This window comes from Vulpes lagopus, chromosome 19, assembly GCF_018345385.1.
Source record: "Vulpes lagopus strain Blue_001 chromosome 19, ASM1834538v1, whole genome shotgun sequence".
Classification (NCBI taxonomy): domain Eukaryota; kingdom Metazoa; phylum Chordata; class Mammalia; order Carnivora; family Canidae; genus Vulpes; species Vulpes lagopus.
Genome location: NC_054842.1, coordinates 36,302,539 through 36,317,847, shown reverse-complemented (window position 1 = coordinate 36,317,847; position 15,309 = coordinate 36,302,539). Strand labels below are relative to the sequence as shown.

Sequence of the window (15,309 nt, the reverse complement as noted above, 5' to 3'; positions counted from 1 at the left end):
TGTTTTGTTTGTTTGGGGGCAGTTCTTTGATTTTTGCCTTGAGCATGAATTCCCCAAAGTAGAGAGTTAATCAGAAATCTAAGCCTTTTCTTTCTTTTCTTTTTCTTCCATTCCTATAAAAATCTGGTGAACAGCCAGCTGGACAGAAACAGCTGCCTCAAAATGGCCAGAGGGAATTTTCTTTCATTTCTTGGGTTTTCTTCTAGCTAAGATTCTTCATCTATCCTTTGCCTTCTACATATTGCTTGCTTTCATACTTGTGATGCATTCTTTTTTTATTTTGCTCATTATAATGGAGGCAACTCTGAAAAGGCTTTCTTTATGAACGCTCTCCTTCCATACCTAAAGCCATTTTTCTTCTCTAAGTTCCAGAGGCTAGGGTGATGCAAGTCTCTCCACTTTTTTATATCCTGATGGTGCAGTAGGGAGGAGAATTCATGTAGAAGTCATGTGGAACCCAGAGCCCATGTGGACTTTGGCTCTCTCTCTGCGGGGATTTTATTAAAGCCAGAGGCAGCTCCCTGAGTTGTTACAGCGGTGTCCCTATTCAGAAAGGAGCCCATGAAATGGTGAGTCCAACTATCAGTGAGACTCTAGAGTTGTTAGGGACTTCTGCTTGAGGGGTTTTTTTTGTTTGTTTTTCTAGTTTTGTCTTCGTGTTTGTTTGTTTTTAGTTTTCTACAGAATATCTGTTCATTACCTCAGTCTAGCATTGCCAGATTTAATCAAAATAATAATAACAATACAATACCAGGACTCCCAGTCAGATTTGAATTTCAGATAAACAGCAAATCAGTTTTAGTATAGGTACGTCCTCCATATTGCATGGGGTGTACACTAAAGAACTATTTATCATTTATCTGAAATTCAAATGTAACTAAGTATCCTGTATTTAAGCTGGCAGTCCTCCCTTAGTTCCTCTTGCTCTGGTCTGGGGCATAGGTATGTGAGTTCTCGGAATTTTTTTCACTCACTTCCATCTGAGTGGCTTATGGGGAAAGTTTACAAGTCATGACACCTCTAGCCAGACTTCTCAGTCTCATTTCCTGACCACTGTGTTTTGAACTGTATGGCACAAAGTGGCATCCCTTTCCTTGACTGGCTGCCACTAGGAGTGTTTGTTCCCTTGTCTGCTTTTGTTTCTGTTTTTGTTTTGGCAGGAGGAAGCTTGCTTTAGTTTTGTGATTCTTTCATTAACTATTCCAGGACGGTGAGTTAGTGATCCCACTTTATTCTCTCTCTAGAGCTCAGGAATTGCATTCTTACTTGAAGCTTTTGAAAAACATAAAGATAGATCTAATCTATACCACTAGTAAATCTCCTTGGAAGTTTCTTTTCTCTCTTGCCTAATTCTCTTACGCTCTACTTGCTCTGAAGCCCCTCACCAGCCAAAAGGTCCTCAAAATTATGTCTCTCTACCTTCAGCCTTCTCAACCTTTTCTTTTTTCTCTCTCCTCTCTTCTTTCTCTGAACGCTTTATTCTGCAGACTGACCTCCTCCCCCAGAGGCCAAGTTCTCCCTCTCTTTCTTCTCTTCCCACCCCCTATTGTCTTCTTTTGTTCTTCTCTACCCAATTAGTTCTACAGAAACAGTTTCAAACTCTCCTGGAGTAGAGATGGGGTGGAGAAGGATTGAGGTAGGGACAGACTGCAGCCAAGTCGAGAATTTAGAGGAGGGGAGGGTATTCTCTTTGGTGGGCTGGGAAATGGGAATGTCTGAATATTTCCATGCCAACAATGGATATCCCATGATATAATTCAGTGGTGGACTTTACAGTTTAGTGATTCAGAGTCAGAGAGTCTGACCTTGCCCAAGGTCACATAGCTAGCTGGGGATACAGTTAAAGCCCAATCTTTGGATCCCAAAGCCTGGGCACTTTCTAGCTCATGGAACTCCTTGTCTCACATTTTAGGTGTATTTGAGGTAGAGATATTAGTACAACATTCCTTACCCGCAGGCGTAGTAGTGGTCATGGCAATTGACTCCCCAACACCTGGTCCACCACTTTTTTGGTTTGCTAGGGCTGCCATGACAAAGCACCACAAAGCAGGAGGCCTAAACAAAAGAAATGTATTGTCTCACAGTTCTAGAGTGTAGGAGTCTCACATCAAGGTGTCTGCACGGTCAGTCCTTCTAAGGGCTGTAGGAAGAATCTGTTCCCTGCCTGTCTCTTGGATTCTGGTAGTTTGCTGGTGATTTTTTGGCATCCCTTGGCTTCTGCTGCATCACCCCAGTCTCTGCCTTCAGCCTCACATGGCATTCACCATGTGTCCCTTTTTATAAGGACACCATTCGTATAGGACTAGGGGCCCTCCCTACTCCAGAAAGACCTCATCTTAACTAATTATATCTCTGGTGACCCTATTTCCAAGTAAAGTCACATTCTGAAGTAATGGAAGTTAGGGCTTGAACAAGGAAATTTGATGGGCGGGGAGTGGGGACACAATTCAACCAATAACAACACTCAAAGGTTGCTATAAACCAATTATGTTTTTCCCACCTTGTGGGTATGGGTTTAGAAGTGGCTGTATAGTTTAGGAATAGCCCATGAGATGAGGGGAAACCTTCCAGAATCTTGTAGGAAAGGCTTCTGGGTTCCTAAATAAAGATCCCAAGAATAGGCCCCTTCCTTGCAGTGTTGACAAGTCTTGAGTGTGACATCTAGGACTGCTGCATTCATAATACCCCTATCCTGGAGGCAAACCAACACATAGGGGTACGCAGAACAGAATCGCAGAGCAGCCACGTGACCCTGATGAACTGTTGTTCCCAGATGCACCCACCTGCGGAATTCTTGTCATGTGAACGAATACATTTTCCTATTTCTAAAATCCATTTTAGTCAGGATTTTCTACTGCTGACAGCATCCTAAATGATACCAACTAAGATGGCACTACCAAGTATATATAGTATAAATGCTGTTCAAAATTCATTCACTTGCCAGCTTTGAAATGATGCAAATTGTGATGATATATTTATTCGGGGGGATTTGTATTATTTCAAACTTGATGCATAAAGTAAGACCACTTAATATATTGTATGACACTATCTTAAATTCTCTATGCTCAAATTTGCAAAAAAAACAAAAAAACAAAAAAAGTACAACTGTTCTCAAACTTGAGCAGGCATCAGAATCACCTAGAGGGCTTATTAAAACAGCTCACTGGGCCTTTCTCTAGAGTTTCTGATTCAGAAGATCTGAGGTGAAGTCTGGAAATTTGCATTTCTAACTAGTCTCAGATACTGCTGGTCAGGGTGCCACACTCTGAGAGCTACTGGCCTAGTAAAATAAACCATGTTGTATCCAAAACACTCTGGGATATGTGATCTTTTCCTGTGCATGAAGTCCTAAAAACAACTGTAAGAATAATCATTATTTATGGAGCATCCACCATGTACAGAGCACTGCACTGGATGTTTTGCATTCCTGCTTATCCCCTTCCCCCATGACTCCACCAGGTAGGTTTATTAATCTCATTATTCAGATGAGAAAATAAGAAACATAGAAGCTAAGTCACTTGTCTGAAGGAAAAGAACTGGGGTTTGAACCCAGGCCTAGGTGACTACATGGCTTGGGGGCTCTTTGCTTTTCGTTTTTTGGAGTTTTTTTAGATTTTATTTATTTATTCATGAGAGACACAGAGAGGGAGGCAGAGGAAGAAGCAGGCTCCCCACAGGGAGCCCAATGCAAGACTGGATCCCAGGACCCCAGGATCATGACCTGAGCCAAAGGCAGACGTTTAACTGCTGAGCCAGCCAGGCATCCCCACTACATGGTTTTTTAACAAAGTATGTGACCATCAGAGACAAAATACTGGCCTACATACAGCTCAGGGCTGATGCAGCAGGCCAATCTGGAAGCTACTATGTAGCAGGGCTTGAAGACAAGGGACTTGTCTAGTGAGATCAATCACCTTCAGCCCAGGGAACTCAATGGCTCTCATTTGGCTCTTTTCTCTGAGGCCACTCAGCACCTTAATTGAAGGATGGCTTCTCAGAGGCCAAGATCACAAGCTCAATGGTGGTGTCTACCATTTACTCTTCATGCAGTGGGTGCTGCTGAGCTATGGGGGGCAGGAGCTGTATTGAACCTGTGCAACCAGTGACACCCCCTGAGCTTGCCTCACCCCTCACTTCCACAGGAGTAAGGGCTGGTGCCTCATTTTTCACTGCAGTGATCAGACTCAGTGCTGGAATCTACCGAGTCTGCTGTGCCAAGGAAGAGAACAGGCCAGCACCTCTGGTTTAGAACACTCAGTGACCCTGTCCTGAGAAATGATCTTCCTCCAAGAAAGGACAGTGCCTCCACCCACCTCACAACACTTTGCTGGATAGAGAGCTGAGCAGGAGGGGAAATAGGAACCACTCTGAACTTACCATCCCTCTCTAGACTCTAGACTGACTCTTCCCAAAGGCCCCCTTTCCACTCACAGCTGAACCACAGGCCCAGGCCCAGCACCAAAAGAATCTCGCTGTTCCCTGAGACTTTCATAAGCAACTGCTTCTTGAGCTCTGCCGTTTCTTCATTCCTGGTCTAGAACCCTTAGAGTGAAGGAGCTGAAACTGGAGCCCAGAGCAATCACCTGGCCTAAGCCCTTCATTCTGAAGAAGACGTCCAGAGAAGGAAGGTGACTTGCCCAGGTCACATAGGATGTCAGTGGCCAAGGTGTGCTGAACTGAGGGCTGGTGCTGGGGTGAAGCTGGCCAAAAGACACATTTTGACCCATATTAAACACATTTGTGCTTACATTTCTTATATAAAAGCAGCAGAGAGAAGGGGCAAGACACATATCAATGAGAGGCAAAGGGAAAGAAACCAAGAGGGAAGGAAATTAATCTTTGGAGCCTGTTTCTCCCTCTGCCTGTCTCTCTCTCTCTGCGTCTCTCATGAGTAAATAAATAAAATCTTTTAAGGGATCCCTGGGTGGCGCAGCGGTTTGGCACCTGCCTTTGGCCCAGGGCGCGATCCTGGAGACCCGGGATCGAGTCCCACATGGGGCTCCCTGTGTGGGGCCTGCTTCTCCCTCTGCCTGTGTCTCTGTCTCTGTGTGTGTGTGTGTGTTTGTGACTATCATGAATAAATAAATAAAATCTTAAAAAAAAAAATTTCCAGGAGTTCTGTTAAGTGTATGTTTCAGTTTATAAAAAATTGCCAACTGTTTTCCAAAGTAACCTTACTGTCTTGCATCAGCAGTGTATGAAGGTTTTAGTTGCTCCATATCCTTACCAACCAGCTCTTGGTACTGTCTCTTTAATTTTGGTCATCTAGTGGGCATGTGGTAGCAGCTCATTGTGTTTTTGACTGATGATGTTGAGCATCTTTTCATGTGCTTATTTGCCATCTGCTTAGCTTCTTTAGTAAAGTGTTCAAGTCTTTTTCCCATTTTTTAAAAGATTCCTTTATTTGAGAGAGAGAGAGAGAGAAGGAGCAGGGGGAGAGGAAGAGGAAGAGAATCTCAAGCAGAGTCCGCCCCTGAGCACAGAGTCCGACACAGGGCTCGATCCCAGGGCTCTGAGATCATGACCTGAGCCAAAACCAGGAGTTGGATGCTCAAGTAACTAGACCACCTAGGTGCCCCTCTTTTGTCCATTTTTTAAATTGGGCTGTTTATCTTCTCATTATTGAGTTGTAAGAAATCTGCCATGTATTCTATATATAAGTCCTTTGTTAGACATGTTTTACAAGCATTTTCTACCAATCAGGGGCTTGCTGTTTTACTTTTTTAATGGTGGCTTTTGAAGACACTGTCTTTTGATGAAGTCCAATTTAATACTTTTTCTTTTATGACTCATGCTTTTTGTGTCCTATTTAAGAAATCTTTGCCTAACCAAAGATTACTAAGGTTTTATTCTATATTTTCTTCTAGAAGATTTTTAGTTGGCTCTTACATTTCAGTCTATGATCTATTCAATTCCAATTTCTTTCATGTAGCATCACGTAACAGTCAAGGATCATGTTTTTGCATAAAGATACCCAATTGTCAGCCCTCCTATTATCGAGGCTTCTGTATTTAAAAAAAAGAAAAAGCAGCAGCAGCAGCTATGTCAAACCAGAATTTTAAAATATTGTCAGCATTTAATAAGCTAATCCCCCTAACCCAAAGGTACACTGTTTTGAAGGCACAGTGATTGCATATGTAATCCCATTTGCTCAAATGATCTTGAGGTCCCTAAAGACAGACCCCTTTGCTATCTCGTCCCCAGTCCTGCTTTTATCAGCCAACATCTGATTCTCAGGGCCTGAGCTATCATCTTCACATTCCCTGCATACCCCTGGAGGACTGGACAGCCTGCAGAGCCTCACAAGATGGTCCTAACACAGCAGCTGCTGTTTGTGGTGGGTCTTACACTCTCCACTGTTGGGGGTGATACCCATACCCATCTGATATGACATGTACAAATGGAACCCTTGGTTCTCGAAACAAATAATACATTACTATCCTCATTTTACAGTTGTGGAAAATGAGTCTCAGAAGTGTTATGTTCCTTAGCCTAGGTCACTGACCAAACAGCAGAGTAACTGGGGTTTAAGACTAGATATTCAGAGACCAGAACTCTACTCCTCATCGCAACCATCTCTCCACAGATCCGGGCTTGATACTGGATCCTGTTAATGTGAGTTCCTGAATCCCTGGTTATGGGATCATTTCAGCAGGATGGAACTTACTTTTGTCATTTTAATGGGAATAGAAGGGAAGAGATGTTTTCTTAATAAACGGAGGATATAAAACAAGATTATAGTTTATCTTCAGGCTCTATTTTGAAAAAATTCAAGCATACAGAATACTGAAAGAGGAACACTGCTGTATTATACACCGACATTTGACAACTGTTAACATTTTGCCACATTTGCTTTACTCTGTGAATGTTTCTTCAGGATTATTTGGAAAAAAAGGTACAGGTATCAAGACATTTCACCCCTGATACTTCAGTGCCTACAGAATGATACTACCATATTACACCTAAGAAAACTAATAATTTCCTGGTGTCTAATATCCAGTCCAAATTCAAATTTCAAGTGTCTCCAAGTGACTTTCACAACTTTTAACGATCAAGACCCCCCATCGGAGATTGACACATTGTATTGGCTCTTATGTCTCTTTAGCTTCTTTTAAACTACAAAACTCCTACCACTTCTGTGTTATGACACTGCCTTTGTAAAAAATCCAGGCCAGGGACGCCTGGGTGGCTCAGTGGTTGACTGTTTGCCTTTGGCTCAGGTCGTAATCCTGGGGTCCTCGGATAGAGTCCTGCATCAGGTTCCCGCATGGAGCCTGCTTCTCCCTCTGCCTATGTCTCTGCCTCTCTCTGTGTGTCTCTCATGAATAAATAAATAAAAATCTTAAAAAAAAAAAAAGAATCCAAGCCAATTTTCTGGTAGAGCATCCACATTCTGGATATGTCTTGAAGTTTCCTAATGATATCCTTTTACTTATTCCTCTCTCTGTAGAGGAAACCATTCTCTACTTAACTGTCCTGGCGCCTTTTAACAAGCCTTGTTTGCATTCCTTACTGTGGGAAGGAGAAATAAGTTGTGCCTACACTTTGGTAAAAAGCTCTGGGTGACCACACTGGCTGAAAAGTGAGATGCTTTACTTTTAACAGTAGTAAAACTACAGCAGTAATAATAACCTAAATATTTACCTTCCCAAACTAATCCTGACTGCCTGCAAGGGTGTTGGTGGCAGAGAGGTGACACAGAAGGCCACCCCTCTAAGACACGTGTCAGAAACCTGGCCTCCTGCCCCACTTCCAGTGACTGGATGAGCCCCAGGAATCAGAGGGGGAAGGAAGGGTGGGGTTATGGGAATTTCATGGTAAACAAAGACTGAGAAGTGTGGAGAGACAGCCTGGTGCCTTGGCAGAGAGCAGGATAGGCATTCAAGAGACCTGGCTTCTAAGTCCAGCCAGCCCTAACAGTGGTTTGCATCCTTGGACCTCATCCCCAGGGTACAATGGGGATAGTCTATGCCCAGGTGGTCTCTACAGTTACCAGATACGACCTCATGGGAGGGTTCGAACAAGGATGGGGCATGTGACAAGACACACAGCCAAACTGAAGGCAACCCCCATGGCCAACACTGGAACAAACTGATAAACAAACAAACGTTGGATCATTATCCATAAAATAAAGTAAATATCCATGATTCCATACCGATAAACATTTTAATTGCATAAATAAATAAATGGGGAAGAAGGGACAGCCCTTCCTTGCAGAAGAATTCCAATAAATAAATGCAAAAGAAAGGAGGAAGATTTAAAAAAAAATCACCGTTAGGCAAGCACTATAGTAATAATTATGGGCCAATCTACCAATGATGCTCAAATTAGTGTGGGAAAGTTTGAGGAGAAAGAGTATTTGCATAGTCTCCCTCAAGACATTTATTAATTTTAAAGGGAGAAATAACAATTTTACAGTGGAGAAACTCAGCAGACACTACCTTAACCAAGTGATCAAGGTTAATTATCACCAATAATAAGACATATTGACATCATATACCCCCCGATATATATGCTGAGAAGGTCACATCACTCTGTGGTATTCCTGCCAAAAATCCATAACCTCAATCTAATAGTGAAAAACATCCAACAAACCCCAACTGACAGATATTCTACAATATAACTGACCGGTATTTTTTCAAAATGGCAAGGTCACCAAAGACAAGGAAAGACTGAGGAACTGTCACAGATTGGAGGAGACTGGGGAGGCGTAGCAGGTAAATGCAATATGAGAGCCACATAAGTGGAAGAACTGGTGAAACTCAAATTAGGCCTATAGTTGCGTTCATGATAATTCACAGCACAGATAGTTACATTAACAGTGCCAACATTAATTTCATGGTTTTTATCACTGCACTATGTAAGATGTTAACATTAACATTCAGGATAAGCTGAGAAATAGGTACCCTTTTTTTTTTTGCAACTTTTCTGTAAGTCAGAATTCACTTCAAAATAAAAAGTAGGGGCACCTGGGTGGCTCAGTGGTTGAGCATCTGTCTTCAGCTCAAGTCATGATCCCGGGGTCCTGGGATGGAGTCTTGCATCAGGCTCCCTGAGGAGCCTGTGCTTATGTTTCTGCCTCTCTGTGTGTGTCTTTCATGAATAAATAAATAAATTAGTTAATTAAATAGTAAAAATCAAAAACAAAAATAACTGTATATGTAAATGAAGTAAAAGGTCCCCTAGCCACTGTGGTCTCAGGGATCCTGCCTTCAACATTTTCCTCTTCAGTTGTCAAGATGTTGGAAATCCCACCATTCAGCATGCATTACTTTCAATGAAGGTTTTATGTTCCCACAGGTCCAGATAGTCATGCAACAGATGTTTATAGAGCACTTCCTATGTTCAGGCACCTCCTAAGTACTAGGGATAAAACAGATAACACTGCTGTCCCCTTGGAGCTTATATTCAGCCATTAACATCACACTATGAATTAGTTGGGTTGCTCCATTTCCTATAGCTGCCAGAGGACTAAGGAGGGGTGAATCTGAGTACATAACAGAGAGGAGGTGACACTTAGAGCATGGAGCAGGTGCCACGTGGAGAAGATCAGGCCTGCACAAGGGCTTTCAGAAGGTCCAGGGTCTGAGCATGGAACCGAGATAAGCAGGATAGGGTCGCCGGAGCGATATAGCCCCTGCATTGGCTGTTAACACTGGCTAAGAACTAAACACAGGTGGGATCTGAATTGAACCTGCAATGATCATAGTAACCAACACTTGGAGAACTCTGACCATGTGGTGCATACTAATTTCATCACTCTCAACGTGGTGATTCATTTGTCCCTCACAGCAGCCCTATCAGGTAAGGTGCTATTACTATCTTCTTTTACAGATAAAGAAACTGAGGCACTGAGGGTTTTTTTTAAAGATTTATTTAGAGAGAAACAGAGAGAGAGAATGAGCAGGAGGGGCAGAGGGAGAGGGAGAGAGAATCTCAAGCAGACTCCAGGTACTGAGCACAGAGCCAGACACTGGGCTTGAGAAGACCCTGAGATCGTGATCTGAGCTGAAATCAAGAGCTGGGAACTTAACTGATTGAGCCAGCAAGGCACCCCAAGGAGACACTGAGCGTGTAAGATGCTTTCCCAAGTTTGCACAGCTGGTATGCACTAGAGCTGAGCTATGCACCAGGGTACCTTGGCTCCTGAGTCTGTGTACTTAACACCCACACTCTCGGGCTTCTCCTGGAGCCAAGGGAGAGCACCACAGAGCCAGGACCAAGGCCATCTCTGGGTCTAAACAAACCTTGACTCTCGTTTTCTATGAGTGCCTACTATGTGTCAGGCACGACGCTCAGTGATTCCACATCTCAGTCACATGAAATTTATGCTTCTAAGGTACTATCATTCCCTTTTAAAGATGAGGAAGCTGAGACTTGGAGAGGTTAAGTATTTTGCCCAAGGTCACATAATTCTGGCAATAGCAAAGCCAGGGTTGAGCCAATTTGTGGAAAGCTTTGGACTTGGCTCCTGTCAGTCTCACCCCTGGCCAAGCACTAAATAAGGCTCCCCCCTCTCCCACTTTCTCACCTTCATCTCTTTCTCCCTCCCTGTCTCGCTTTCTCTCACACTAAATTTAATTATTTAATGCCCATAATATATATCTTGAGTATGGCATTTTGCATTACTGAGCTTTAAACAGTGCATGTTTAAATACATTTAATCCAATGAATATTTCAAGGTAATTAATCTCCACAGGGTGAGAGAATGCTCAGGTTTCCCAGCACATCATAATACATCTGAATCAGCTGAGGAAATGATTTGCACACTCTGCAGTAGGTTGAGAAAGAAAGATTCGCTTAGACTTTTAGAGCTGACTCCCTGGTGGGAACCAGCAAAAATGCTGCACTGAGAAGAATTGAGACACCACCTAGTGGCCGAAAGTATTTATGCAAGGAGAGACTATGGCCACCCCAAGAAGGGCAAGATACGTGTTTCTTTTGTATTTGGAGGAAGGGGTGCTCTGCATATGTGTGTTGTGTGTGCAAAACATATATACATATACACACATATACACGATTTTATGTATAAAATGCACACCACTATTTTTATGAGGATCATAGTAGAGTAAGAATAAGTGGATGACATGGGGATATACCCAAATGCCCCTGCCTGGACCCTCTAACCCTTCTATGAGGTGTTGAAATGACTGTGGAAGGATTCGTTTAAGGCCATAGAGCTCCATGGAGTTAATAGACCTTCAATGATTTCTAACCCATGACATGACGTTCATAGTAGTAATAGCTGCCATCAGCTGAAGGTTTATGGCTGTGACCAGGGGTATATATAAGTATGTTATGTGCCAGAGGGAGATCGATCGATTTAATCCTCTTGTCGGTTTTAGGAGAATTATCATCATCCCATATTGCAGATAAAGAGACTGAGGCTCAAAACTGAAGCACCTTAGGGAACAAACCAGAGGGGGAGTCGGGGGGGATGGGTGAAATAGGTGATGGGGATTAAGGAGAGCACTTGAGATGAGCACCGGGTGTTGTATGGAAGTGCTGAATCACTATATTGTACACTTGAAACTAATATGACACTAATTGGGTATGTTAACTAACTGAAATTTAAATGAAAACTTAAAAAGCCAAACAAAACAAAACCCTAAAGCAAACTTGCCCAAGTCTGGCAACTTGCCAAAGCTGGGCCTACTGACTCTTGAATCCATATTATTAGCCTTCATACAACACTCTTTTGTGTCACATAGTACACTGCAGGGAGCTTACGCTAGCAGCATCAAATCCACCAATGCTTATGATGTATCCACTTGATGCAAGCTACCATGCTGGTACTGTTGCAGGAACATACACGCAAACGAAATATGAAGCCTATGCTCAGGAATGAAAAAGTTTTATTGGATAAGGTAATGTACAAAGGCTTAAAAAGTCAAGCAACAGCAAAAACAAAAAACAAAAAACAAAAAAAAACAATATTTAAGCTGACAGAGCAACCTTAGAAGACATTACAATAATACTTGTTTAATTATTAAACAAGTATACTAGTATTGACAAGATATAGATACTAGTATTGACAAGAATTGCCATGGGGGAGTCCAGTTCATGAGATATATGGGGGGGGGCGGTAGGGGAGTTGAAAGCTGGATAGGAGTTAGGTGGGCTGGAGAGGCAGGTAGTAGTTTCCTGGGGGGAGGCTGTGAAACATGGTAAAGTAGGGACACCTGGGTGGCTCAGAAGCTAAGCATCTGCCTTTGGCTCAGGTCATGATCCTGGGGTCTTGGGACTGAGTCCCACATCAGGCTTCCCACGGGGAGCCTGCTTCTCTCTCTGCCTATGTCTCTGCCTCTCTCTGTGTGTGTCTCTCACGAATAAATAAATAAAATCTTAAAAAAAAAAAAAAAAACATGGTAAAGTAGCCACAAACACTGGCCTGGGAACCTGGAGCCCAAAGACTTAATTACTGGCTTACTGGGCATGTTTACACAAGCAAACCTTCCCTCTTTGCAATTCACTCCCTTCTTTTGTAAATGAAGGGAGCTGGACCCTCTAGGAACCTCATTGGTCTAAAATCCCATCATTCTGTAAGTCTAGAAATGTGAACAGATTCAGTCCTTAAAGGACTGCAGTGTGTTGGGGAGTTTTATTGATGGTGGAATTGGTTGAGCTCTCACTTCACCTGCTTATCACCTGGAAGAAGAGGCAAGTCTTCCCACTTACCCATGTAAACGTGCCATGGGCTCCCCTTCATGGCCAATAGCAGTACACCCTCTGGGGTGGCCTGGAGAACCAAAGGCATGTGGCCACCATTACTCCAAGGGTGGTTATGGCATTTCATAAATAGATGTTTTTATGGCGTCACAACTTGGTACATTACACAGGTCACTGTGTAATAGAAGGAATGCAACACAGTATGGATGGGAACCCCCCTACCCCCATCCTGACAAGTAGAGCCAATTGGTTACTTTCCCATGAATGATCTGCAGTTCCCAAAGCACACATGCCAACTTCTATTTTTATACCTTTGAACATGCTGCTCTTCTTGAAACAAACACACACTCATACTCATCCACACATTTCTGTGCATATATACCATTATTCACAATATTCACTGTCATTTATTCAATTTTTAATTTTTTATTTACGATAGTCACAGAGAGAGAGAGAGGCAGAGACATAGGCAGAGGGAGAAGCAGGCTCCATGCACCGGGAGCCCGACGTGGGATTCCATCCCGGGTCTCCAGGATCGCGCCCTGGGCCAAAGGCAGGCGCCAAACCGCTGCACCACCCAGGGATCCCTCATTTATTCAATTTTTACCAATGGGTATAAATTCCAGGCCACAGCTCAGAGGCTTAAGAAATGTGGTCTTGGGATCCCTGGGTGGCGCAGCGGTTTGGCGCTTGTCTTTGGCCCAGGGCGCGATCCTGGAGACCTGGGATCGAATCCCACATCAGGCTCCCGGTGCATGGAGCCTGCTTCTCCCTCTGCCTATGTCTCTGCCTCTCTCTCTCTCTCTCTCTCTGTGACTATCATAAATAAATAAAAATTAAAAAAAAATTTTTTTTAAATAAAAAAAAAAAGAAATGTGGTCTTTATTTTTGTAAAATCCAAAATACATTCTAGTCTGAGCTTCTATTCTACTAAGTGAAGAACCAGTTTGGAGGGTCTATCCAGCCTCTTGATTGCATCTAGATGTGGTGGCAAAGTGAGGAGGATTCATGTAATACCTTTGATATTTCCTGTCCTTGCTGGGTGAGAGGTCCCCCGATCTGTCTGTCCAGGAAAGGGACACAGGTTCCTTTCACTCTTGAGCTGTCTGGTCTATTTGGGACTTCTGTGGTCTTTCTCCCAGGGACACATCAAAAAGTTCAGAAGAGAAAGGATCTTTTTTTTCTTAGGACTTCTTCCCAACCCCTCCCTTTCCCTAGGAATCCTTCCTAATTTTAGAAGCTTTCAGATGGTTTCATAACACAAGAGCTCAGTCCAGTCACAAGAAGACACCAGACAGGTCGGTAACGAGAAACATTCAGCAAAACAACTAATCTTTGGCAATGTCAAAGTTGTGAAAGACAAGTAAAGACTGAGTAACAGTTGGGCTGGTCACCGAACATGGGTAAATGATAACGAAATGCAATGTAGGATCCTGAGTGGGACACTGGAACACCAAGAAAAATCGAACATTAATGGAAAAACTAGTGAGGTTTGGAGTCTTGAATTTGGTTAATGATATTGTACCAATATGAATTTCCTAGTTCTGATATTATAGTATGTTCATATATGATGTTAACAATTGGGAGTGTATATGTGAAGGATATATGGAAACTCTGTTCTATTTTGCAATTTTTCTTTAAGTCTAAAAGTAGTTCAAAATAAAAAGTTTGATAAATACTTGTTTAAATGCCTAGGACACAAGTTGTGTTATAAATAATAAAATACATTATTTGAACAAAGTATTGATATTCTTAATTGAATTTTTAATTATGATATCATTGTGAATTCATATGCAGTTGTAAGAAAGAATACAGAGATCTCATATACACTTTGACAGTTTTCCCAATGGTGACATCTTGCAAGACTATAGTGTAATATCACAATAGGATATTAGCATTGATAGAGTCAAGGTACAGGACTTCACCACACCCAAACATTCCTGATGCTGCCCTTTTAGCCACATCTACTTCCCTCTCAAGTAGATGTGGCATCTTGCCCTTGGCATCCTTAACCCCTTAACCCCTGGCAACTACTACTTTATTCTCCGTTTCTATAATCTTGTCATTTAATCCATGCATGCTGTATGAAGTCAAACAATCTGTAACCTTTTGGAATTGGCTTTTTTCACTCAGCATCATCCTCTGGAGATTCATCCAGGTTGTCACATATATCAATTGTTCATCCTTTTTCAGTATTGAATAGTATTCCGCGGTGTATGTGCACCACAAATTCTTTAGCCATTCACCTGTTGAAGGACAACGGGATTGTTTCCAGTTTGGGCTATTACAAATAAAGCTGCTGTAAACATTTGTGTACAGACTTTTTTTTGTAGATATAAGTTTCGTTTTCTAGGATAGAAGCCTAGTACAATGGCTAAGTTGTATAGTAGATGCAAGTTCCATTTTTTTTGAGAAACTGCCAAACCATTTTCCTAAGTGGTCTTTCTATTTTACATTCCCACCAGCAATGTATGAGTAGTCTATTTGTCCTGCATTCTCATCAGCATTTTAGCCATTCTGATTAGCGCATAGTGATCTCATGTGGTTTTAATTTGCATTTCCCTAATGTCTAATGATGAACATCTTTTTATGTGTTTATTTGCTTTCTGTATATTCTTTTTGGTGAAATCTCCAGGCTGT

General features: G+C 42.4%; 1 protein-coding gene across 1 annotated transcript in view; it reads left to right on the top strand.

The window, feature by feature from the left end:
* Positions 1–486: 486 nt before the first annotated feature.
* COPB2 (COPI coat complex subunit beta 2) overlaps positions 487–15,309 on the top strand; it is a 68,492-nt gene continuing 53,669 nt past the window's right edge. Inside the window, exon 1 of the mRNA XM_041733940.1 lies at positions 487–569. Within this exon, the coding sequence (XP_041589874.1) occupies positions 567–569 (3 nt within the window). The 5' untranslated portion in view covers positions 487–566. The remainder of the gene's footprint in view (positions 570–15,309) is intronic.